Below are 24812 nucleotides of genomic sequence, written 5' to 3'. Positions count from 1 at the left end.
ATCGATGAATATCCCAAGTCGTCTTAAAATAAAACTTCGGCAAAGGTCACCCATAGAGTCGTTGCCTGCCGAGCTGGTACATAAGATCTTCTTCCAGTGTCTTGAATTCAATTTTCCTCGCGCATCAATACACATTGCCAACACACTATCATCGTCGATATTATACACCTGGCTTATCCGTCTTGCATTCAGCAGCTGCAACCGCTCATCAAGGCTCGATAACATCTATGGGGCTCACCATTTCCTCCCTCTAGATTTCTTTTACTTCAACCATCTTGAGAGAGCAAGGATCCAAACCGAAATCCTCAAGTGCCGGTGGTTCACGGCATCGTTGCTTCGGAAATGCCAGAGAGAATATGTTGAGCATGTTATCAGACAGAAACGCTCACATTTTGTGATATCTCCAGACGAGAATCAAGATATCCTTTCAAACTTAGATCAATATTGGCAGAAAATGAATAGGTTCGATCCTACACCTGTCGGAAAGCGTGGGAAAGGGGACTTGGTGATACGAGCTCATAGCCTGGAAAATAACCAGCCATGCAAGATTGCAATATGGTTCGGTTTCGGGGCTTTTCAAATTCGAGATCTCAACCCTGTATTTCAAGAAATCGACATTTTTCGTCTCCCATGTGCTCCTCCTTATCCAGCAGAGCCATGCAGAATGCCAGATCGGCTACTTACGCCCCCTTGGACGGAAGACAAACTTGAGCTTCTAACCCTTCTCTCGTCAGACGCCTATATAGATGGCGGCTGGCCACCTGACAGATCAAAGGCGGTACTAAGAAAAGTCATCGAGGACCGTGAACTCGATGTCTTTAGATGTCTATTGAATTTACATATCTGTGGCAAGCAGTACAGGTACCCATACCTTTGGCCAGTCAGCCATAATCATTTTAGGATAGCTGCTAGACACGCGGAGCCAACCCAAGATCCGTTTTTGCAGCTGCTATTTGACAGGCGGAAAGACAGTATTCCTCGAGAAGATCCGGCTATCATGGCATTGATGGAAAAATACTCGGGTACCCGATCATAACTCTGTTGGAGGATGGGCATGAAGGTGTAGAGTAGCTTCGTGTTAATAGCACCAACTAGGCCTACGAGCTGAAAATAAAAAAGAGCCAAAAGATGACTGTACTGTGCAATATAAGTTGTTAGGGCAATTCGGGTATAACTATATCACCAATAGACCCATAGAAGGCATAGTAATTCCCTCGGTAGAAACTAAACGGGGGTTTTATGATCTTTGGTGCTGTAACACGCTAATATCGATGGGAGCTTCGTCCGCAAGGTAAAACAAACCTACAGGCCATGCGTATGGCTCTTCGGACCATGCTTCCTTGTACGGTTCATAAGTAACATCATATCTCAGATAGCGGTGTGGTTTTATGGAACCTCCCAACTGCAGTGATAGGTTGAGCATTCCACAGACAAACAGACTCTGGCGGGAGGAGTGACGTCTCTGATAAGACGGCAGTTGAACCATAAGTTCTAAGAGCCATTTATAAAATGGAGAGGATGGCTCCTCACGTTCAAGTGCCCATTGAGTAATTTCTGAACTGTCAAACGGAAGTGACTCTGCGCTTGCACGAACCAGTGTTTTCATCATATCCGGCATTGTGGAATAGCGAATAGCGGTAAGGAAATGTTCTGATGGAATATCGTAGCCGGCATTCTTAGGTACACCCTTGAACGAGAATGCTATGGAACGAACACAATATTCATCTAACTCAAGCAGCCGTTCCACTATTCCCGATCGGTTTTCGATAATAGCTTGATGAACGCCTTCATGGAGAACTTCTCGTGGGTACGGCTGATTGGGAACTGAGTTTGTTCCTTGATAGAGTAGGAGGCGAAGTAATCTGAATAACTCCAGTTTTCGAGGGGTCCAAGGCCTCTTATCTATTGCTTTTTCAGGGATGGAGAAGATACAGGCTGCATTTTGAGACATCCTGTAAGGAACCATGGTTTTTATATTATGGTAGTGCAATGATGTCCGTAGAGCAGTATTTTCCTTAAAGTCGAGGCTGTGTGGGTATGACCAGAGCAAGTTACTTTCTAGTGCCCTTAAAATGTTGATCAGATCGGGCACATTTCTCTGTGACTCGTAACCGTGGATTAGAAGTTGTTGTAGCTCATTGCATTTAACAACACAGGAGCTGATAAGTTCAAGAGTAGCCCATCGACAGCTGAAAATTTGGGACTGTAGTCTCGCTTTTTCTGTCCTAGATAATTTTCGATACCCAACCGGACGAAATTCTTTCATTATTTCCTTCTTTCCAAGTTCCAAGGGGGGCCTGGCCGCCCCATCCATTGCTTCATCCACTAGTTCAAGACCAGCTAACTCGATATCGGTAGCTTTATCCCCTATATGGTGTTTTGAGATTGGTTCCTTCCAAATGGCAAGCATAGTTATACGGGAATATATACATTCATTAGACACCGCAAATGCAAGCCTTGGAAATACGTGGAGTAGATTTATTTCTAGGCAGTCGAAAAATATCTGCTCCAAGATTTCCGTGGGCAGCGATTGTAATGAACTTCTTCGGGAGTTTATTTTATTTATAGTGGCAAATTGCGTCCGAAATTTTGGTTTAATGATCGTATCTTTTGAGGGTATAGGCAAACGGCCTGTGCCGTCGCTGTTGGCCCTTGTTGAAATTGGTCCGGGCCGCCCCTTGTCTGTGGCATGGCTCCCATCTCCGCGATGTCGTTTTTTCCCACGAACCTTCACCGGCGTCATAGGACGGTCACCGGATTGCGTCGATGGCATGGTGTGCCTTTCTGTAGGCGGCGGTAGACTTGGCTCTTTATTTTTTTCACATCATCACTTCCCCTGAGAATAGAAAGTTGTGCTTAAACGCGCTTCGGCGCTTGCGCAAAATTTAACGCTGTCAAGGGCTTGGCTCACGCCCTGTCCACATCACGTGGGCGGTAAAGCTAACTAACTAACTAATTAGCCGCTTGGAACCTAAAACTAGTAATTAGCTGGATTGCCATATATGTACCTAGAGGATCATGTTACAAAGAATGTTAGCCACAGTTTCGAGCTATGCCGGCGGTTCGCGCGATACGCCTTTTCATTGTAGTGACTCTTAAAGAGTCGCAATTCAGCCGCCCGTTGCGCATAATGACGGATTTGGAAATATTGTACGAAGTAACTATTAATATGCGCTGCTATAATTAATTGCATAGTGTGAATAACATTCACCATATCTCATTGTTCACTTAAAGGCTTATAAACCGCGCTCTCCCCACTTTGGTCTCTACAGGTGTAAAAATTTTAAACCTGCCAACTTGTTAACGGATGCGCATATTTGTGGAAAATGAAGTTCTCAATTGTATTTTTTTCTCCGTTGCTGGCTCTTGCATCGCCAGCCTTCAGCCCTGCTTCTCTCCATGGACAAGGTGCAAAAGTAGCCAGAGGCGAGAATTACTGCTGCAATTCAAATGTATTTTTCGTAAGTTACTTGATCTTATGTACACATGACCGGACAAAACTAATTCTTCATAGTGGTGCGCAGATAAAACACGCGCAACGCCTTGCTGCGGATACGGAAGTAAGTACTCTGTATATCATACAGCGGAATCCATGGCGTGATATTAATGGTAGCCCGTCCCAAGAGTGCAATGTTGCCTGCTGTGCCTGTAGCGGTGGGTGCCGCCATTTATGAAGCCATTTTGAAGGTAAGGTTCCTAGCTTCCAAGTTTATTCCATTACATGAGTTGACACGTGCAATGTGCTAGGTCAGTGGTCGGCTGATGGGAGTGCAGCGGCCAGTTGAATCTGGATAAGTTTGCCTGACAGCTGTATGAGGCCTCGATCTTTGCTTCTGTGCATAAGAGGGGTATGTTTCAAGTGGCCGGTCAAGAAGCTTCATGAAAGGCAAACTGAATAAGGCGGAAAACCCCAAGAGTTTCCAGATTCTACATACATGTTTACAAGTTAGTATCATATCGATATGAGAGTTGATTTTGTCCCACATACTGGCCTCCAATATTTGGCACTGTTCGTCCTTCTGTGCGATAGTTGTGCTCAATTAACCACGCTTCATGTGTGGTAATCGTATAACGTAGAGTCTAGTTGGTTCCTGGTGCGTGCACACAAAACCTCCAATGGCTCATCAGCGCTTAAGTAGATAGGGCTTCTTTATTTTAGTCTTCTTTGCTGCAGTTGTTGTTGTTGCCGCTGCTATCCTCGGTCTATTCAGGGTATCATGTAGAGAAGAAGCGGAAATACGGCGTTGAGGGTCAAGGGTCAGCATTTCCCGAAGGACGGTCATTCGTCGAGGGAGTTTCTTTCGCAAGGTATCAATATGATCCCACCAAGTCATAAATTTTTTCCGGATTTTCGCATCCTCCATGAGTTTTCGAATAGGCCAACCATTAGAAGGTAGCTGTATATGCTTGAAAACAAAGAGCATAGTAACGCCAAAGGCCCATATGTCACTTGGCTTACCCCTCTGCTTCAAGAGCATTTCGGGTGGGACATAGGATGTCGACCCTCCATCACTATAACGGTGCTCAAGGGTGGAAAGGCCAAAGTCGCAGAGTACAGCTCCTCGCTTATGGTTGCCAAGTATAATATTATTAGGTTTTATATCATGATGTATAATGCCCTTTTCATGAATATACTTCAAGGCACCACTGATGTCTATCCAGATTCGGAGTTGCATCTCTTCCTTAATGATTGAAAATCTGTCAGTGTCAACATACTGGGAAAGGTCCAGTCCTTCTATGTATTCAAGATATAGCGCCAAGTTAGAAGCCTGAAAATCGAGAAGCTGTGCTATGTTACGCTAGTCAAGAGGGTTAGAAGGAAATGGAGACGTTAGACAGTAATAGGGGTGGTAGAACATACATGTTTCAGAGCCTGCAGAATTTTTCTCTCGTTTTCCCACATATACACTGCATCCTCTATATCCGGCTTTCTGCAGACCTTGGCAGCAACAAGTCGTCCAAACCGCTGTAACTTGAAAACACGTGTTAATCCGGTTTCAGCAACAAGATCCAGCTTCGGATGCCATGCTTCACACTGGGCAGTTTTTGATGGAGAGGCCTCAGATTTAATCCGCTTGTTCGCGTGAAGAGCATCGATGGGATCTTTATTGGCCGCTTTTTTTCGTCGAAGGACCGTCGATTTGGCTGTTATTGCTGACCCGCTGAGCAGCTCGCAAACACCCGAAGAGACTGGGGAGCGGGTGTTCGATACGCTACTAGGAAGGACCTTAAGTAAAAACTCGAGACCTGCTCCGAGTGTTATATGCATAAGGCCGGGGCGTATCCTCAGTCGATCACCAGGCAAAATCTCCTCCTCCTCCTCATCTTCTTGTCCATAGAGAACATCCCGGAGGATAAACCGAGAGGTGGACGAATTGCGGAGGAGAACTGCGTCGTCTTTATCATCGGGTATCGTAATAAACAAACAATGCCGTATATTAACCCAACATTCATCTATTGTAGTCTGGAGTTGTACTTGGCATGATTTGTCACTACCAACGACAAAGTATGGACGATCTAGATTTTCGTATAGCCGGAAAGCGAGTATCTTGTTTCTCCCACGAGTGACCAATGGGTCAATAGGCAATCCAGTCAATGGAATTGACCCAACGATATCTCGATTTCCCGGGAGTTTTAAAGATTTCACGGCTGATGTCGATATGGGTAGTAGGATAACGCGTGTATGGTATTCCTCTGATTTGGTGTCTTCAGGTTCGGGAGAAAGGTATGCCATAGCCGAAACAATAGATGTGCCTCCCGACAATAAATATCTTATATAAACCTAATACTTCATCCTTCAAACAAGTGTGCAAAGTTTTAGTTAAGAGTACGTATATTTTACTCTAGAAAAATAAGTAGCTATCTAGTTTGTCGTTCGCCAAACTTGAAGTTCTGGATAAGCGCGACGCGGGGGCCAAAACACGTGACTAATTCGTGTCGACAACTTCTTCTCCTTTCAATAAACCTGTAGGCAGGACGAACGAGAACAACAACATCGACATCGACAGCGGTTATCTACTATCTGTTAACGACCATTCTCGAAACTATGTTGGCTCAAAGACCGCTGACACCGCCGTACACGGCTCCGCGGGACCCGGAACCGACTCAATACAATCTTCCACGAGAGAATGACACGCTCTTAACAGAGCTCTCAGGTCGTTGCAACACGTCTCTCCAAAGCACGCTCTCGAAACCTACATTCCGGCGCCTCGCAGAAGAAGTGATTTCGAAAAATGTTGGCTCCAAATCAACCAAAGATACCAGGGACCTAGAGCCTCGCATACATTTCACCGTGTCCCAGGCCGCTCAGAAGCTCTCACAACAAGCTACTACCACCGTGAACGGGATATATTTTGAGCTTACAAAACTTTTACCACAAAGACTACAGCCATTTCTACTCAACTTTATAGGGAAAGAGGCTAGTGAAGAGGATCGGTATACTTTTATAATCAATGTGCTTCCATGGGTATTGAAGAAGCTACGGAAATCCCCATCACAAAATGGTACGTTATAATCATATAACCTCTTTTAGCTCTAATTATCCCTTCAACATCTGAACTCTGGACCTCTTTGAACGCCTGAGTATCATGCTAACATGGAACAGGAGTACGGAAACGGGGCCTACCAAGAAGAAGTCAACGCATTGCTAAAAAGCAACGACAGAAGAAAGTTGGTGCCAAACGGGTGGAAAAAGCATCGGCAGCACCAGCAAGTAAAATAAAAAAGAGACAACAAAGAGGGAAATGAGGAGATATTCAGATTTCGGACTTTCATAGCGGTACGAACAGACAGTCCTGTCCAAATCTTCATGGATTCAAGTTCCTCTCAGGTTGGAACCAAGCGAGAATCTTCTTTACTGGCATATATCTGCCAAGGGTACGCCAAACATCAAACTCAACGAACCATCGAACCAATGTTGGTTCAGCATGGGCTCTGGGGGCTCTGTATATGTGGTGGTGATACACCACAAATCAAAGTTCATGTCCTCTCTGCACTTCTGTGCAGACTGGTGTGGCTTAGGGAAGTCAATTTGCCAATCCAAGCATACTTTCTATCCTATCCCGGGGAAAGGATTGGCTTCCCAAATATGTTGCGAGGGAAGGAACTTGACAGCGAGTAGTTCCGTATGGCTATTCACCTTGGGTACCCAAGGAGTTTTTGGGCCGTACACTATTCAGCTTGTCCCTTCTTTCAACTCTTGCTTGTTTCTCAGAGGCGAGTGTTCGTGTTAGTTCCATAGCAGCCTACTCGATGCTAGGTCTTTGTCACCCAAGGGTGGAATAAAACTACTTTTGGGCGTCTTTGATTTCTCGAGCTATTGCTTCTTATTAGTTTTGTGCTCTGGCTTTGTTTATTTTCTTCCCTCTTTTATGGAGGCGAGCGTACGATGATAGTTTGGTCAAATTGGCGAACCATTTTTCGATCAAATTATCGTCTAGTTTACTTTGAAGTCACTGCATTTCGCTGATAGCGCTCAAACAAATTCAATACCTAATATAAGAGATATAGGGCTTCTTGTCGCTAGAATTACAGACCTATGAAACCTTTCGGACTGGCCCTTGAACCGCGGAATCATATGATGGATACCTGGTTTCAATTATAATAGCACATATGGATGGCTCTCTAGGACGTTTACTTTGTCCAGCCGCCCGGTCATCAAATTGCGTAATATCAGCTAATGGCTCAATCTTCGTCTTCCCAACTCTACCCTCTAATCTATAGCTAAGTTGCCTAAGGAAAGGTACCGCAAACCAGCTCGCTAAGCTCACTCGCTCTATACGTCATCCAAGCTATACAGAGACTTTGTCACTCACAAGGGCGTCGACCAAAACAATTCTTCCCGTATTCTTAGCCTAGTGACCTAACTAGTGAAACCTACGCTCTAATTTTTATATGCGGTTAGCAATGCCATCCCTCCATGACTTAGTAGAAATAACACCGGACGCGTCGCATCTGACCAACACCTGTAAGGAGCATGGAAAGCCTGGTAACAAAGTTTCATCAAACGAGATCAATGCCGTTGCTGCTTACAGTTAAAGTTACATATCTCGGTCAACATAATAACCTTATTTCCACGTGGTGGGTCTGCCATGACGTCACTGACAGATGTATCAGCCAGAAAATCATCATCTTGCATCTTCTTGTCTCAGGGATCAAGGCAAGATTCCGGGAAGCGTTGCGCTCTCTACGTCACCGAACTCGTGTATCTCAACCATGAAGGGTTATTTGGAAGAACAGGATAGAAGCAATTCGTTACCGTATTGATGAATATATAAACTCCCTCTGTTCCTCGCCAGACCATGATAATGTTCAGTTAAACAAAAAAAACCACCTACCAATATCAGACTCGAAGAACCAAGAATCAAGAACCGGTGTGAATTATTCCTACCAGCTACCACCAAATATTCAAACTTCCCACAACTGAACCAAAAACCATCCTACTGTTTAACTGTCCTAACCAAATTAATAACCATGGGTGCCGTCGTATCATGTGTAAGTATAACATTCTTCAGACAGCTTGAAAGTGATGTGGCTAACGGCTTACTTAGATCGTTGGTGCATTCCACGCGGTTGGTCGCGCACTTATGGCCATCGTCAATGCCATTGGTAGCGTATTAATGGCGATTGTGAACGGAACAGTTTCAGTCCTCCACGCTATCATCTCCTTCTTAACCTGTGGCTGGTGTTCGGGTCGACGATCGAGGGTTGGAGGGCATCGGTCCAGAGTAGGAGGGCATCATCGCCACACGAGACGACCTGTGATGAGCTCTGTCTAAGGCGCACTGATATAGACCCCGGAGCGAGCTACGAAAAACTGGCATGGTGGTCTCCTTCAGGGAGGCTTTCAAAGCCGGTCATTTTTGGACTATTTTTTCTTTGTATTGTTTTGAGAGATGGGACTACGACGACGATACCCCGCAGTCCGTTTGACGATTCAGTGGATGATATGATATTTATTCCGCCATTTATTTCATGTAATCATAGATAATGACCATCATTGCTGCAATGACAACTTTATAACCCAGGAACTTGCTCGACTCACATATTGCCTAGAATTTTTCGTACTCCACTTATCTTTCCAAAGAGGGATGGTTGATATCCAGTCTCTACTACTCCCTGGCACATATTCCATGCAACATCACCATCGTCCCCTTTTCCCCGCCCCTTTTGGATTGGATAATCTAGTCGCGGTGGGATCTTGGTCTGGATGAATGTTCTATCTTCACAAACGGCCTTTAGATTGCTCAGGTTCCTGAGACCCTCAGCGCCACCGAATCTCCCGTACCCGCTATCCTTCACACCACCGAAGGGCAGACCAACAGCATAGAACGTAGCGAAGTCATTGATTGCAACCATGCCTGCGTGGAGGCGGGAGACACACTTATCCACGTCTTTTCGGTTGTGGCCGAAAACGCTAGAACCAAGGGCATATTTAATGGAATTTGCAATTGAGATGGCTTCATCTACTGTCTCAGCTCGCATCATAACGAAGACTGGCGCGAACAACTCTGTCTGAGCAATCCTCATTTCGGTAGTTACATCGACTAGGAGGGTGGGCATAAAGTAATGGCCATGGGGGTGGTCGGGGTGGTTGTATCTTTTCCCTCCATGAATCAGCCTGGCTCCGTCTCGCACAGCCTCGGATATCAGGCTTTCAAGACGATCAAAAGATCTAGTAGATATTTGAGCACCGACGTCTGGAGTGTGAGGAGGTTTCTGAGCCTTTGGGTCCCCCTTCCCATCTAGGAGAGCGGATCCGAGACGAAGTGCCTTGATACGTGGAGTGACGATCTCGAGCAACTCATCGTAGACCTTGGGAAGTGCAATTATTCTTTCAGTCCCAATGCAGTTCTGGCCAGCGGATTGAAACACAGCTCTCATCATGATAGAAGCAATACTGGGAAGGTCGCCTTTAGTTTTAGGGTCATCGAGGATGATGGCGGGATCCTTTCCACCAAGCTCCACAGTTACGGGAATCAATGCCTTTGCGGCCGACTTGCAGACTTCATGGGCAACCGGTTTTGATCCAATGAAAATCAGATGCCGTAGCAACGGGTGCGATGTCATTGCATCAGCATGCTGTGGTAGGCAGATGACCGTCTGGACGAGATCCTTTGGATGGCCACAGCTGACGATTGCGCGTTGTATGATATCGCATAGGAAGATTGACGACCATGCTGTGTGCTCAGATGGTTTCACAATGATGGCATTTCCAGCAAATATGGCACTGATGACCGGAGAAATAAGATTGTGGAATGGATAGTTCCAAGACACGCAAGCTCCCACCACGCCGAGGGGCTCATATCGAACGGTATTTTTCTTGTACATCATGAGTAGGTTCGTTGGCCGGCGGTCTGTCTGTAGTGATTTTTCGCCATGGTCAATTGTCCATTTTAACTTATCGGCTGTAACCATTATGTCTCCAAAGCAAGCGTCCACTTTCGTTTTACCCGAGTCGAGGCAGCAAGCGATTGCGATCTCATTCTGGTGTTCAAGGATGTATCTAAGTAGACAGAGAGTTAGTACCTCGTTGACGGGTCTGTCCGAATATATTATTGCTTTATCTCCTTACTTCAATAGCGTCCTTAGAACTCTCCTCCTTTCCGCAAAGCTCGTTTCCCTCCATTGCGAATATGCGGCCGAGGCTCTTTTGAACGCTTTATCGATGTCCTCCGGGGTAGCTGGGGTTATACCGTTCTCGTCTCCCAACAGACGCCCATCGGCAGGGCAATAGCTCAAAATCTTCTTTTCGCTAAATGTCTATTGAAAAAGGGGGCGTGTCAGGGACAGCTAGTGTTGAACAAGATGTGGGTGACTTACCCCAGTTGTACCTTGGGAGGCCAGGATCTCTCGGGACTCTTTACTGATATCTTCCCACGCAACACCCTCCCATTCGGGGCTCAGTTCCTTGGGTAGGGGTACGTCAAAGGTAACCGGCCGTTCATCTTGTGCGAACAGAGAAGCAACGAAGAGCTTCAGAACAAGGAGAGCCGGCACAATTAACACAAGAGAGGTGAGCAATTGGGTGAAACTGCAGTTCAGCAACTTCTCACAGCTTATATGGAGACCCTCCATCCCATTAGCCGGCACCTCTGGAGTCGTGGAGGAAATGTGCGTGAATCTCGAGATTCTTCCTTTTTTTGTCTTCAAAAGCAGCTCTGAAGGTGTTGCTGGTGCCAAGACTTGATTCTCCAATGGTAAAAAAGGGGGAAAGACGAACCTTCGACTTGTCAAAAGAACATCAACTCGCGGAAATGGAAATGCATGGTGGTTTTGCAGTTATATAACTACAGACTAATATCATTACATGAGCTGGGCGAGAGCCAGAAGTGTTTTTGTGTCTTCAATATACCCAAAGCTTCTGCTCCAGCTTTTCGCCGAACTCCACCTCAAAATACAGCCATGAAATTTGATCGTCTATCGGAATCGATTCTACATTTTACAAGGACTCTCTATTGATACCTAGCCAGAAACGTCTAGCATCTATACCTAACTGTATATATGCTGGACCACAAGGGACAAAAAGGCCTAATGCCCCAAGAAATTCTTGGGTAATGAGCGCGAGTCGTAGCTAAGGGAATATTCGAACAATATATTTGCCACCAGCATACTCAACCGCTGACCTAAGATCGTGCATGTAATCTTTGGCTATCTGTGGCATCTTCTGCTCGCCCGGAAGGTCTGTCAAAAACCTGGGTGGTTCTAAATCTGAAATTGGCCCCATATCCTTCATTCGCTCTAGCAGCGAAAAGTTCCCTTCGGCATCGTCAATATTGGTTAGGATTCCATGGCGAGTAAGCTCTATACCAATAGCTCTAGTATTTTCCTCGTATACTCAGCCTAGAATATACTATTAAACCAACTCTAATCTAATAATTGTAAGAACATACCTCATCAACACATTTTCTTTGTTCTTGGTTTTATCCGCGCAAGTACATATACCCCTGGAAGGTTTGGAGTAGTTCGGGTTTAAAATGCGAATATCGCAAGGGATATGCATATAGAGATGACTTACACGAGCTATTTGATGGATCGATGGCTCTGGTGGCTCTTCTGGTGATGAAGCAGGTCGAACTGGTGATGTTGTTTTTGATAAGTTGAAAACTGCTGGCTGAGTCTTGAAATGTGTGTTCCGTGAGGCCATTGCCAGACTGCCTATACACATACTACGGCTGTTACCGTCGTCGTAGACATAAGCTATTAAAACGCCGAATACTTCAGCTTCCTCATTGATATACTGACGAAAACCCAGAGGCGATGTTAGTGGTGGATTTGACCAGGAGTTTGCCAATGCGCTCGTTTGTTGCCGAGTCCGCCATTTTATCATCAACGATTTCTGCATCGTCCATTAGTTCGTTATTTAAATACCCCGAGGTATGTGTTGCTTGAGATAGTCGTGGTAGGACGGTAGTCGATGGTGCGGCTGATAGGGGCCGTCAGGTAGACGGGGGAGTTCCTGGACTACCGTCCTCAGCCCGCAACCTTTGTCTATGAGTCCTCAGTCGCATAAGCTCGCTGGAAATTTCTCCCTTATGATGAGCTCTCTGGTGTGCTATCTATTTTACCACCGTCTGCAAGCTTACCTGCAAGCTTGTTCACTTTGAAGCTGAGCTTTGTCTGTTTCAGTGGCCCATCTTTCTTCTTCCCGGTCCGCTGAACGAGGCGATCTATGACGCATCCAGTCTCCCACCCCTGGCTATTCTCTGTTGTAATGGCACGGCATCGAGGACAGGCTTTGCCATGGTGTATGAACAGCTGATGCAGCGAGTACTTGAGATTATCTGGAATCCTCACCTCAAGGTGACTGAAGGCAGTAATTTCGTTGACTTTATCTGACGGAATCCAACCAAGCCACTTGCTAAGGCGGAAAACATGCGTATCGACGGCAAAGCAGGGGCGTTGAAGACAAAATAGAACGACACAGGCGGCCGTCTTGACGCCGATGCCAGGATATTTGACGAATTCCAGCATAGCTTCGTCCTTTGATAACGAGTGAAGGTGATTAAGGGAGAGGACATTCTCGTCCGCCATGGCGATCTCATTGTCCTTCTGCTCCTCCGTCTTCTTTACAGACCCAGGGGCTTGTGTGAGGTCGAGATGTTTGCCGGATTTTGATTCAACCAGTGCGTCTCTTCGAGTTCTGTTCTCCGTATATACCATTTCAAGAATCTGTTTGATATATTTGCTCTTCGCGACACCGAGGCCACCGCATTTCATTGCTTCGTAGATGTCTTCCACCGGGGCTTCACGGACCTTATTCCAGTTAACGCTTCCTTTACCTATACCCTCGTTGAGGATGCCGAACTTGCGCACCAGACCCTGGAATGCCATGGCTGAGTTGTTGCCCGTCGTTGCACCGCTAAGAAGTGTCCGGATCAGAGCATCGAGAATACTGGGAACCTCTCCACAACCGGATACAGTCAACGAAGGCGGTGGTATTGCCTTTGGAGCTATTATTTTTCCATGGGCCGAAGAAAGGAGCCTGTTAACTTCCTCACATTCTTCTATTGTGGGGTGTTGCCAGTCTGGAAAGGGGCTAATCCCCGGTGTTAGGCCATATGGGCTTCTCGGTCCACGATTTCGACGTGGCTTAGATGTTACTGCTTCATAGGGAGCTTGCGAGGGACTGCTAGCTGCTGGATGTAGCTTGGGTGTCGAGTGAGCCACGGACTCTTGCGTTGAACCCACGGCCACAGCATCGAGAATCTCAATTTTACCGAGATTATGTGGTAGCTCGTGGATGGCTGGAACTGGCTTCCAAACCTCCTTTTTCGCCTTCGCTCTCTTTGCGGAAGAAGCAGAGGAAGCATCGGATATGGCTTGTCTCTTCTGTTGTCTTGTTGCATATCTAGGTTCCGTATGTGGCGGCGGACCGTCTAAATATTGGCGATAGTGATCCTGAGGTGTTGCAAGCCCATCGCTCTCAGGTATATCCTGCTGCCCTTGGGATAGAGAAGCTATATTGCTCTTACTCCGGGTCATGTTGATGAGGAGGAAAAGGATATGTTTTAAATACTTGTTGAATAGGTATAACTCAGTATAAGACAGGCCTTGATGTTTCGGATGTTGATATAGCTCTGTCTCTGTTTCGCTTCTATTCTTTACGTTGTCTCTCTTTTTTTCTTTGAACGGGTATTTAAATCAAAACTCTTTGTCTGAGAAGAGCAAACGGCACTATCTAGCAGGTTTGAAAGAAGCTTAGAAGGTAATAAAGCTATACTCCACTGTACTGATCGTTTGATCGCATAGGGATAGTGACCAAAGCCTCCAAGATAGACAAGTAAGTGACGGAATTCCTTAAGGAGAACAATCCCAGGCATTGGTGACAAAAAGTGTTTGTCTATTACCAAACTATGATGTAAAAAACTATATTATCCGCCACTGCCGATATTGAGTTTAATACCAGGGCTGACCTTCACAGATCCATGGTTTAGTATCTTGGTGTAAGCTCAAAAATAAAGGGAACCTACAGAACAATACTAGCGGTTAATATAATTTTAGAGTATGGTTTTCGTTTGTTATAGGAGTATGCTATACGGAGTAATGAGTAGCCCTTGAGGAGTATAAGGAGAATCATACAGCTCAGACACAGGCTGGTCCTAAACCAGCGTGAAAAGGGGAAAGAAAGAAAAAGCGAGCGAATATGTGATTGTATTTAACTTGCATTTATATTCAGCTTCGTTACCTACACTTAGCATGTATATGCCTAGGTGTTACCATACTTTTATTCCATCTCTCTTCATTGACATCACGTTTGCTTTTCATAAGGAAGTCAAATCGGGGTCAAGGTTGGGGATAGGAGTAGCAGAAGCAGCCGGATGTCCTGCGCTGCTCTGAACAAGAGGGCAAGGCCAGAAAGGGCAAAAGAATGTGGCAACCTCGCGGTTGGTCTTTTATGTTTATTCATGGTCATTCAAACGTTCAAGTCATGGCTCTATAGAGAAGAAAGGGAAAAAAGTGGGAAAAAAGGGAGAAAGGGAGACCGAAAGGGGCACAATGGAAAGGAGCTCCTCTAACAAGAGGTATCGGTCGAGCCTGGTTGGGGGAATGTGTGATTTAATAATCGCCGAGGTTATGAATGCTGATGTCCATTCTATCTTTGACGTGAGGTGGAGCTTCGGTGGATTTTCGGGGTTGACATTGGCTATTATCCGCCTGAGCTTGCGCCTGCAAAGACGAATCGGTAGAATTGGCAATACCAGCATCTACCACAGGTCTGACGGTGTCAACGATAAGTGGTTTCCCGTTGGCGTCTAGGTCGACTTTGCTAGAGGCGATGAGGAGATTCTCATGGCTCGCGGCACCATTGAGAACAGCGGCCCTGGCGCTTTCAACTCTCTTGATTTTTCTGCCTTCGCCGCGCAGCTTCTCTACGTGTTCGAAGTAGTTGGCTGAGACAGGAGTGGTGTATATACCGTTGAAAACACCTACTTCGAACTTAACGGGGTCTGCATTACCGCCTTCAGTGGATATTTCGGCACAAGAAGCGATAAGGTCGTCCAGAGTCTGGTAAATGACGGCATCGGCACCGATGTAAGCTGTGATCGCCTTGATGTCACGATCATGAGCAACCAATTCACGGGGAGAGGCCAAGTCGATGCCATAGATGTGAGGATGGCTATATGGCAGTTAGTAAATGTGACGGGAAAAAGCAAGGGGAACATACGCTATCTCAGGAGCACAGCTAGCAAGTAAGACGCTCTTTGCCCCGGCATCTCTGGCCATCATGACAATCTCTCTACTTGTGGTACCGCGAACAATACTATCATCGACCAACAGGACGTTTCGGTCCTTGAACTCCGACGCCATGGCGTTCAATTTCCGACGGACTCCCTTTTGCCGAGCCTTCTGCTCCGGCATGATAAACGTCCGGAAAACATACCGGTTCTTCACGAAACCTTGAGAGTAAGGCTTGTCCAAGTATCGGGCAAGAGCAGCGGCGGAGGTGTTGGAAGTTTCGGGCACAGGGATAACAACGTCTATGTCTTTGATAGCGTCCGGGCCGAGAACGGAGATGATTCGCTTTGCGAGCTTTTCACCCATGCGTTGCCGAGCGCGGTATACGCTGATTCCGTCGATGACCGAGTCTGGACGAGCGAAGTAGACGTACTCGAAGATGTCCGGGGTATAGTTGAGTCTGGGGTGTACCTGGCGGAAGACAGGTTCGTGGCCCTTCTGGATGATGACAGCTTCGCCCGGTACGATGTTACGGTGGTTAGTAAAACCGAGCTGGTCCAGAGCAACGGACTCCGAGGCCATCATGTAGTCCATTCCCGGTCCGCTCCGCGAAGGCCGAGAGCCGATGATCAATGGTCGGATTCCGTATGCGTCACGGAAGCCGAGTACGCCGAATCCGGCGAGCATAGCGGTGCATGCCCATCCACCTTCGCAGCGTTCATACATCCGACTAAGCGCAGCGAAGATATCTTCCACGTTCACACGAGCCTTTTTGGTCTCGTTGAGCTCATTGGCAAAGATATTAAGCATCAATTCGCTGTCGCTGTCGGTGTTGATGTGACGGTGCGCTTCATAGTCCAGGTATCTCTTCAGCTCTGGAGCGTTGATCAAGTTACCGTTGTGTGCGAGGGTGATGCCATAGGGACTGTTGACGTAGAACGGCTGAGCCTCTGCGTTGGCTGAGCTTCCTGCGGTGGGATATCTCAAATGGCCAAGTCTACGTTGAGAAACCGTTAGATATACTCAAAAAGTTCAATACTGCAAGAGAAGACATACCCCATGAACCCAGGTAGATCCGCAACGCGCTGGCCATCTTGGAAGACCTTTCCACACATTCCATTGCCTGCAAACTTGTATTAGCATTGGTACTCGACAGGTACATGTAGGCTTAAGTAGTTCACCTTTGCACTGGAAGATACGGCCGGCCGAGGCGCAAGTGGCTATACCACAGGCGTCCTGGCCACGGTGCTGTAGGAGGTAGAGGGCTTCATGGAGATCGACACTCGCTGCCTCACTGGTATTAGCGAGGATAAGGGCTAGAATGCCACACATCTTGCTGTATCATCCATAATAATTAGCCATGGTGTAGATAAGATATAGATATGTACGTAGAAGTCACGTCGAGATTGAGAGCGCTGAAGCGGTCAGATATCATTGGATTTATCCACAGATGAGATTCAGTAGTCTAACATCCTTTTTCCATTTGAATCATCCTGTAGCAAGGGAGTATATACGGAGTAGATATAATGATATATATCTCTGTAAAGAGGCCGTACCTGGTTGTATAGAGAGTCGCTGCGGTTCAAGAGTCGGTTAAATGTGATATCTCAGACGGGCTTTTTGTGGCAAAGGACACGCCTAGGATAGCAGACTCATTGTGAGAATAGCAGCAAGTAGGGCAGACAAGATCACTCGTAAGGCACAGTATGAAAAGTGCCTGAGTCAAGGAAATTCACATTAACAGTGAATGCAAAGTTGAAGCCGGAGTTGTTCATTTTCTTCTTCTTCTTCTTCTAAGCAAGAAATTTTTTTTCTTTCTTTCTCGCCAAAAAAAAAAGCGAGAAAAAAAAAAAGATTGAGATGTAATTCTGGTAATGGCGGTACAATCGTTTGTAAAGTAATAGCCAATGAAAATAGTGAAATTACAAAGACTTGGCGATAGGGTAGTCAGAGGACATGTTTTGTGACAATACAGTACACGGCTAGTAGTGGGTAAGATACGAATATAAGCATCAATTTGATAGCAACACAGCCGAAACACAGCAAAGAAAGATGAGGTAATAGAAGAAGGCAGCAGATAATAAAGATAAAGATGGTGACTGTGAGCTATAAGGATAAGGAAGACTCCTACAAGGTGGTAGCCTTAGTCTGGAAGATGTTTACGTTTCTGTGTGATACCCACTGTGCTGTGTTGCTGAACAGGACAAGCAACAACACAGACAGACAGACACACACACCCCAGCCCCCTTAACACAGATATATAAAAACCTCCAGCAGCGATGCTAGAGATATGTTATCTTTTCTTCTGCTTTTACTCCAGGCCTTTCTGGAAACAGGACAGACACTGTTGACCTTCAGCACATTCGAGCCGGACCCAAGGAACGATGGAGGATATCCAGATAGTTCCAGTAATTGACCTGGACTCTGACGGCGAGAGCATCAACAGCGGCAATACTACGACAGGTAGAAACGAATATTCATCGCCAGCATCCTCTCTATCACCATCTTCATCATTCAGGCGGGATGACTTCATGTCTGACGAGGACTTTGAGGCTTATATCAACTGTTTGTCCGGCAATGATGGCTCGCCGAGTCCTCCACGACGGACAGCCAGGCGGAGCAGGATAACCCAGGCACAGCAGGCGCTCCCACCAAGAACTCAAGTTAGCGAGATTACGTACCAGGGGCGGACATATCGTCCCGGGAAATACGTAGAGCTACACTATGGTACATTTCTACGGATCAATAGGATCTTATCGTCGATGCAGGAAACTGTCATATCCGGACCAAAATTCGAGCGTCTAGAAACCATGGGGAGCTTAATGCCAGACCGACCCAATGAGCTTTGCTGGATCGTTGATCAAGGAGATTGCCACAGCAGCAGCAGCAGTAATCTCCAGTACCAACCATACAATGGAGAGGTGGAGGTACCGCTCTCTGCCATCCGTCGCGTGAGAATCATCAGAATGACCAACAAACCCTATACCCGTACGACAGACCAGTGCAGAGACGATGATTTCTTGTTCTGCAGGATGAAATTCATCCGAACATGGGAGCGATCAGTATCAGCGTCTGGACGTAGTGCCGCCGCTCGTATAGTGGAGGAAACGATCACCTTTGTTTCACCAGAGCAATGTCAGCCTGCTTTCTCTGTCTCTACCGCGGTTTTACGGATGAACTGGCGTGGAGTTGTACCGAGTAGACGGCGATATACCTTTGGAGACGGATTCTGCGGTGCTGGTGGAGTGTCAAGAGGCGCGCAGCAGGCTGGGTTGAGGCTTTCATGGGCCTTTGACCACTCGCCATCAGCCATGAACAGTTATCGAGCTAACTTCCCTTCCTCCCTGGCTGAGACGAGTGATGTAGCGGACTTCCTCACCAACAGATCTTTGGATATAAGGATAGATGTGTTGCATCTCTCCCCACCCTGCCAGCCCTTCTCACCTGCAAAGACCATAGCAGCAGCACACGATGATGCCAACGAAGCGTGTCTGTTTAGCGTCCGCCGGCTAATAGAGAAATGTAGACCGCGAGTGGTCACAATGGAGGAGACGAGTGGGCTGAAGGAACGCCATGAGATCTGGCTCCATGCAATTATCCACTCCCTGGTTGAGCTCGGCTACAGTGTGAGATGGCGGCTAGTCAACTGCAAAGACTACGGCGTGCCACAGTCTCGACGCAGGTTGGTGATTATAGCTTCCGGCCCCGGCGAAGAACTACCAAATTTCCCCCTGCCCACTCATGGAGACGAACCAGGGCAACTACCTCCAGTTACAATTCTTGATGCCATCAGCGGTATACCCAGCACAGCACCCGACCATGACCTAGAGCGCGCGGAGCGACCTTTCCATCGACCGCCGTACAACCCATGCAGCCTAGCGAAGACGCTGACTTGTTCGGGGGGAGACAACTTCCATCCATCGGGGACAAGGACTTTTACTCTGCGCGAGGCAGCCTCACTGCAGACTTTCCCGCTGCACCACACCTTCTGTGGCCCGGGCGTGATGAAGCAGATCGGCAACGCAGTGCCTCCTGTCCTCGCGCGGGCTGTCTTTGAGGAGGTCATCAAATCGCTTAAAAACACTGACGCTGCCGCAACCGAGTCCGACGAGCCCATCACTATTGATTGATCTAATGTTCTTGTTTTCTTCATACTGTACTAGTTACCTAAGTTAAGTAATGGCTGTTGTCTTACCTAAATTGAGTCTGAGGTCCATCTAATCTCTATCTTATCTTATCTCATCTCATCTCAATCGGCATCTGATCTCGTCAGCTGACCTCGGCTAGCCTCGGCCCGGCATGTCCAACCTTCTTTTTTCGTCTCCTTCAACTTCAACAACTTCGCAACTTCCTCCTTCTTCTTCCTCCTTTCCTTCTTTTCTCCTTCTCCTCCGTCGCCCCTTCTTCCTTATAGCAAAGCAGCCGTTAATTCCTTCCTACAGAGGTACGTCCCGCCCCCTTTCACCTGAATCCCTTATCAGATCCTCGCCCCAACTCAATTGGTGTTATTGTCACACTTAATTGGCAGCTTATCACAAGCTGCTGCTGGGCCCGGTGCTTGCTGCGTCCCGGCCCCGGAACGCTGAACCTGGCTGATTTCTGATTATATAACTCTGCAGATGTCTGCCGCTGCTCCGCTCCGGCGCCTGACTTGCGCCCCACGCTCGCTTGCCCTCAGAGCCCGCCCTGCGCTTCCTCTTCCTCTTCGCTCTCTGCGTCTCCCAGCTTCGGCCTCACCACGACGCACTTCTGCCCCCTTCTCGACCATGGCTGCTCTCTCCTCCAATGCGCCAGTCGCCCCGGCGGCGCCTCGCAGCTACGACCCTGAGATCAACGATATGGCTTCCTACATCCACAACCACGAAATCAAGTCGGATCTCGCTGTCAGTTGCCCCTCCATAGCCGTAGCAGAAAAAATTAACCATGAAAATTAAATGCAAGATGGACGTGCTGATGATAGTAGTTTGACACTGCTCGCTGGGTCTTCCTCGATACCCTTGGCTGCGGTCTCGAGGGCCTCAAGTTCGCTGAGTGCACCAAGCTGCTCGGCCCAATTGTTCCTGGCACCACAGTCCCCAATGGCACCCGTGTCCCAGGAACTCCCTACCAGCTCGACCCGGTCAACGGTGCCTTCAACATTGGCGCCATGATCCGCTGGCTCGACTACAATGACTGCTGGCTCGCTGCCGAATGGGGTCACCCGTCCGACAATCTCGGTGGTATCCTGGCCGTCGCTGACTGGATCTCGCGAACCAACCGTGCTGGAGGCTCTCTCGCCAACGGCAAGGTGCTCAAGGTCCGTGATGTCCTCGAGGCCATGATCAAGGCCCATGAGATCCAGGGTGTTCTCGCCCTTGAGAACTCCTACAACAAGGTCGGTCTCGACCACGTTGTTCTCGTCAAGGTCGCTACCACTGCCGTCGTCAGCAAGCTTATGGGCTTGACTGAGCGCCAGACCGCCGACGCCATCACCCAGGCCTGGGTTGACGGCCAGTCTCTCCGTACCTACCGCCACTCTCCAAACACCATGTCCCGTAAGTCCTGGGCTGCCGGTGACGCCTGCCAGCGTGCCGTCAACCTCGTTCTCAAGGTTCAGAAGGGCGAGCCCGGTGTTCCCACCGTCCTCTCTGCTCCCGTCTGGGGTTTCTACGACGTCCTCTTCAAGGGCAACAAGTTTGCCTTCCAGCGTGACTACGACAGCTACGTCATGGAGAATGTCCTCTTCAAGGTCTCCTACCCTGGTATGATCCCCACTCAGCCCCCCTAGCTTCCTACTCAACGCATTATTCTAACTATTGACACCTACTAGCTGAGTTCCACTCCCAAACTGCCATTGAGGCCGCCACCAAGATCAATGCCACCCTGAAGTCCATGGGCAAGTCTGCCGAGGACATCAAGGAGGTCACCATCCGCACCCACGAGGCCTGCGTCCGTATCATCGACAAGCAGTTCAAGCCCATGGACAACTTCGCCGACCGTGACCACTGCATCCAGTACATGGTTGCCACCATGCTTCGCTTCAACCGCCTGGTTGCCAGCGACTACACTGACGGTTCCGAGGCCGCCACTTGCCCCGTCGTCGAGTCTCTCCGCACCCGCATCCGCTGTGTCGAGGACCCCCAGATGACCAAGGACTACCACGACCCTGCCCTCCGCACCATCCCCAATGCCCTCACCGTCACTCTCAACGATGGTACCGTCCTCGACGAGGTTGTCGTCGACGCTCCTCTGGGACACAGACTCAGACGTGAGGAGGCCAAGCCTGAGATCCTCGCTAAGTACAAGCGTCACCTCGAGGGCCACTTCGACGCCTCCCGCGTCAAGGAGCTCATCGACCTCGGACTCGAGCAGAAGACTCTCGAGGAGATGGATGTCGACAAGTATGTTGACTTGTATGTTAAGGAGTAACTGCCCCATAGACCATAGATTGTAGTCTTTTGTTAGCGATTAAAAATACCAGATCGGAAATGACCAAATTCGTACGTCTTTAATCATTTATTCTCTGCTCCGTCACTGAATTATCACCAAATACCAACTCATAATAAACAGTACAGCGTACAATAGCAGACTGACATATGTATCCGCTCCGCAGCGTTGGAGTGGAGCGTTGGGGCGGACGAATAATAGCCGTCTGCTTAGCCGCCGAGATGCCGAGGTCCAACTCCTCTCGCCTACACTGCATAATTGTGTTACTCCGCCTTTTCGTTTCTCCATCATCCCTGAACAACCCCTGAAAACGCTGGTTGGATTATTAACTGCAGCCAGTCCAGCAACACACAGCAGCCATGGTACAGCAGGGGAGCTCGTTGGCTCGGGAGCAGGATGGTGGAGATTCCGAGATGCCGGGGGTACAGCACAATGAGAGACATCTCTGGCCCGTCAGACGGGTGTCCGTCGAACGGCCACTTCACAACTTAGCGATTGAGAGTAGAGAGTCAGTCATTATATTGATAAATTCGAAAGATGGCGCTCGCGGGTAAGTATTCATCTAGTTTTACGATATGAGGCAGGACATACGCTAACTGGCTGTAGCTGCTGTTGCTGGCGGTACGGCGCTTGCGTATCTCAATGGGAAATACCAGCTGGCTTCTGATATATCCTCTATCATTTCAATGAAGAGAAGCGAGAGAAAGGTTGCTGCAAGAGGTACCTATACCTCTGCTCGATCTGAATTCTCTCTGGTACCCAAGCTGATGGTTTATAGTTGCGAATGGCACCATTTGCCCATGGTTTCTGTTCGAGGACGCAGTGAAGAAATACCCCTCTGTTCGCGCCGTCTGGACACGAGAGACATGCTACACCTTTCGTGAACTCCATGATGTTGCATGTCAGTATGCGCACTACTTTCGCTCCCAGGGCGTGCAGCCAGGGCAGCTAGTAGCTACATACCTGCAAAACTGCGCAGACTTCCCTGCTATCTGGCTGGGTCTTTGGTCAATCGGTGCCGCACCGGCATTCATCAACTATAACCTAGCCGGAGGAGCGCTGCTACACTGCGTAAAAGTCAGCGGAGCCAACCTGTTGATCGTTGATAATGATCCTATCTGTAAATCTAGGTTAGAAGAGGAACGGTCAAAGATCGAGAAAGAGCTTCGCATTACCCCCATTCTGCTGGATGACGAATTCAAGAAACAGATCAATGCTTTACCGAAAACTGCACCAGATGCTTCCCTCCGTCGGAATATGTCTCCCTCATTCCCAGGATGTCTCCTCTATACCAGTGGCACAACTGGTCTTCCTAAAGCCTGCGCATTTACCTTAGAGCGCATCAGCCAAATCCTCGGCACTCGAGCATTGCGTGATTCCCCCGGCGGACCTGATAGATGGTATAACTGCATGCCTCTTTACCATGGGACGGGAGGAATCAATATGATTGTCTGCGTAGTAGGCGGCGTCTGTGTCGCGCTCGGCAAACGGTTCAGCGTCTCCTCGTTCTGGCATGACATTATCGACTCTGAATCCACGCATTTCGTCTACGTAGGTGAAATAGCAAGATATCTACTCGCTGCACCCCCCTCGCCACTGGATAAGGCGCATTCCGTACGCACAGCGTACGGTAACGGCCTGAGGCCCGATGTATGGGAGAAGTTCAGAACCCGCTTCAATATCTCGACCATCGCGGAATTCTTCAGCAGCACAGAAGGTATGTTTTCGTTGTTCAACTTTGATCGTGGACCGTACCAGGCTGCCTGTGTCGGCCATCATGGTCTTATTCTTCGGAAGTTGCTGCACAATGTCTATGTGCCTGTTGCCAACGACCCGGTGACGGGAGATATTCTGCGTGATCCCAAAACTGGCTTTGCTACTCGCAGTCCCTATGAGATCGGAGGGGAGATCCTGGTCGCCATCCCTGATGAAAATGCGTTCCAGGGTTACTGGGACAATCCATCTGCTACATCGAAGAAGTTTGCCCGCGATGTGTTTAAGAAAGGAGATCTGTATTATCGATGTGGAGATTCGCTGCGACGGACCAACGACGGACACTGGCATTTCCTCGACCGCCTGGGCGACACGTTTAGATGGAAGTCCGAAAACGTCTCTACAGCCGAAGTAGCCGTGGTACTGGGCCAGTTTCCTGGAGTCTCTGAGGCGAATGTCTACGGTGTCACTGTACCAAATCATGAAGGACGAGCAGGCTGTGCTGCCCTTTTAATTGACCCCCAGGCTCTCGCGAGCTTCAAATGGGACGCACTTCTCAAGCATGCTCGCGAGAGACTACCCAAGTATGCGGTGCCAGTCTTTATAAGGCTGGTAGGCTCCTCTGCACACATACATAACCACAAGCAGAACAAGGTTGGACTACGTGAAGAGGGTGTTGACCCATCGAGGAGAGGAACAAAGTCTGAAGGTGGAAAGGAGGATAAGATTCTATGGCTTAAACCAAAGAGTAATACGTATGAAGAGTTTGAAGACCAGGAGTGGGAGAGGATTGTCGGAGGAGGTGCAAGGCTTTGAAATAGATAGTCGCATCTTGTCATGAAGTAGTTTACGCTGGTGTGTGGGAGAAGTAGCAGCAAGTGGATAAGATCTGTTATATTCCAATATTCATTCATAAATTACACGATCAAGCAAGACCCTATGGGATTGTCTATAGTATACATTACTAGACTTGACGTCCACAGGCGTTTATAGGG

At 48.0% G+C, this 24812-nt stretch overlaps 12 protein-coding genes across 12 annotated transcripts; 7 read left to right on the top strand and 5 right to left on the bottom strand.

Annotated features, from left to right (window-relative positions):
* Positions 1–4: 4 nt before the first annotated feature.
* Positions 5–1036, top strand: MGYG_00272 (hypothetical protein; the record flags this gene model as incomplete). The annotated part of the gene is made up of 1 exon (XM_003176134.1): positions 5–1036. One exon carries the CDS (start codon positions 5–7, stop codon positions 1034–1036), a length of 1032 nt encoding a protein of 343 aa, XP_003176182.1.
* A 201-nt stretch (positions 1037–1237) lies between these two features.
* Positions 1238–2773, bottom strand: MGYG_00271 (hypothetical protein; the record flags this gene model as incomplete). Its single annotated transcript, XM_003176133.1, has 1 exon — positions 1238–2773. The coding sequence occupies one exon, from the start codon at positions 2771–2773 to the stop codon at positions 1238–1240; it is 1536 nt and encodes a 511-aa protein (XP_003176181.1).
* Positions 2774–3326: 553 nt separating this feature from the next.
* MGYG_00270 (hypothetical protein) lies at positions 3327–3795 on the top strand (the record flags this gene model as incomplete). The annotated part of the gene is made up of 3 exons (XM_003176132.1): positions 3327–3461; positions 3525–3560; positions 3748–3795. 3 exons carry the CDS (start codon positions 3327–3329, stop codon positions 3793–3795), a joined length of 219 nt encoding a protein of 72 aa, XP_003176180.1.
* A 329-nt stretch (positions 3796–4124) lies between these two features.
* On the bottom strand, positions 4125–5734 carry MGYG_00269 (serine/threonine protein kinase; the record flags this gene model as incomplete). The annotated part of the gene is made up of 2 exons (XM_003176131.1): positions 4125–4799; positions 4862–5734. The coding sequence occupies 2 exons, from the start codon at positions 5732–5734 to the stop codon at positions 4125–4127; spliced, it is 1548 nt and encodes a 515-aa protein (XP_003176179.1).
* Positions 5735–6046: 312 nt separating this feature from the next.
* Positions 6047–6747, top strand: MGYG_00268 (hypothetical protein; the record flags this gene model as incomplete). Its single annotated transcript, XM_003176130.1, has 2 exons — positions 6047–6503; positions 6605–6747. The coding sequence occupies 2 exons, from the start codon at positions 6047–6049 to the stop codon at positions 6745–6747; spliced, it is 600 nt and encodes a 199-aa protein (XP_003176178.1).
* Positions 6748–8472: 1725 nt separating this feature from the next.
* Positions 8473–8777, top strand: MGYG_00267 (hypothetical protein; the record flags this gene model as incomplete). Its single annotated transcript, XM_003176129.1, has 2 exons — positions 8473–8493; positions 8550–8777. The coding sequence occupies 2 exons, from the start codon at positions 8473–8475 to the stop codon at positions 8775–8777; spliced, it is 249 nt and encodes an 82-aa protein (XP_003176177.1).
* Positions 8778–9039: 262 nt separating this feature from the next.
* MGYG_00266 (retinal dehydrogenase 1) lies at positions 9040–11076 on the bottom strand (the record flags this gene model as incomplete). The annotated part of the gene is made up of 3 exons (XM_003176128.1): positions 9040–10504; positions 10574–10761; positions 10822–11076. The coding sequence occupies 3 exons, from the start codon at positions 11074–11076 to the stop codon at positions 9040–9042; spliced, it is 1908 nt and encodes a 635-aa protein (XP_003176176.1).
* Positions 11077–11572: 496 nt separating this feature from the next.
* On the bottom strand, positions 11573–13983 carry MGYG_00265 (hypothetical protein; the record flags this gene model as incomplete). The annotated part of the gene is made up of 5 exons (XM_003176127.1): positions 11573–11816; positions 11892–12173; positions 12244–12337; positions 12370–12489; positions 12585–13983. The coding sequence occupies 5 exons, from the start codon at positions 13981–13983 to the stop codon at positions 11573–11575; spliced, it is 2139 nt and encodes a 712-aa protein (XP_003176175.1).
* Positions 13984–15057: 1074 nt separating this feature from the next.
* MGYG_00264 (amidophosphoribosyltransferase) lies at positions 15058–17010 on the bottom strand (the record flags this gene model as incomplete). Its single annotated transcript, XM_003176126.1, has 4 exons — positions 15058–15619; positions 15668–16675; positions 16735–16801; positions 16860–17010. The coding sequence occupies 4 exons, from the start codon at positions 17008–17010 to the stop codon at positions 15058–15060; spliced, it is 1788 nt and encodes a 595-aa protein (XP_003176174.1).
* A 1052-nt stretch (positions 17011–18062) lies between these two features.
* On the top strand, positions 18063–19808 carry MGYG_00263 (modification methylase HphIA; the record flags this gene model as incomplete). The annotated part of the gene is made up of 1 exon (XM_003176125.1): positions 18063–19808. One exon carries the CDS (start codon positions 18063–18065, stop codon positions 19806–19808), a length of 1746 nt encoding a protein of 581 aa, XP_003176173.1.
* A 487-nt stretch (positions 19809–20295) lies between these two features.
* MGYG_00262 (2-methylcitrate dehydratase) lies at positions 20296–22086 on the top strand (the record flags this gene model as incomplete). Its single annotated transcript, XM_003176124.1, has 3 exons — positions 20296–20561; positions 20642–21419; positions 21488–22086. Coding segments are annotated over 3 exons (1643 nt in total), but the record flags the coding sequence as incomplete, so codon positions are not given.
* A 555-nt stretch (positions 22087–22641) lies between these two features.
* MGYG_00261 (fatty acid transporter) lies at positions 22642–24633 on the top strand (the record flags this gene model as incomplete). The annotated part of the gene is made up of 3 exons (XM_003176123.1): positions 22642–22654; positions 22711–22824; positions 22883–24633. 3 exons carry the CDS (start codon positions 22642–22644, stop codon positions 24631–24633), a joined length of 1878 nt encoding a protein of 625 aa, XP_003176171.1.
* Positions 24634–24812: the final 179 nt, after the last annotated feature.

Source organism: Nannizzia gypsea, genomic scaffold, assembly GCF_000150975.2.
Source record: "Nannizzia gypsea CBS 118893 supercont1.1 genomic scaffold, whole genome shotgun sequence".
In the NCBI taxonomy this organism is placed as follows: Eukaryota; Fungi; Ascomycota; class Eurotiomycetes; order Onygenales; family Arthrodermataceae; genus Nannizzia; species Nannizzia gypsea.
Note: the sequence above shows the minus strand (reverse complement) of the source record. Positions and strands in the feature narration are given on the sequence as shown.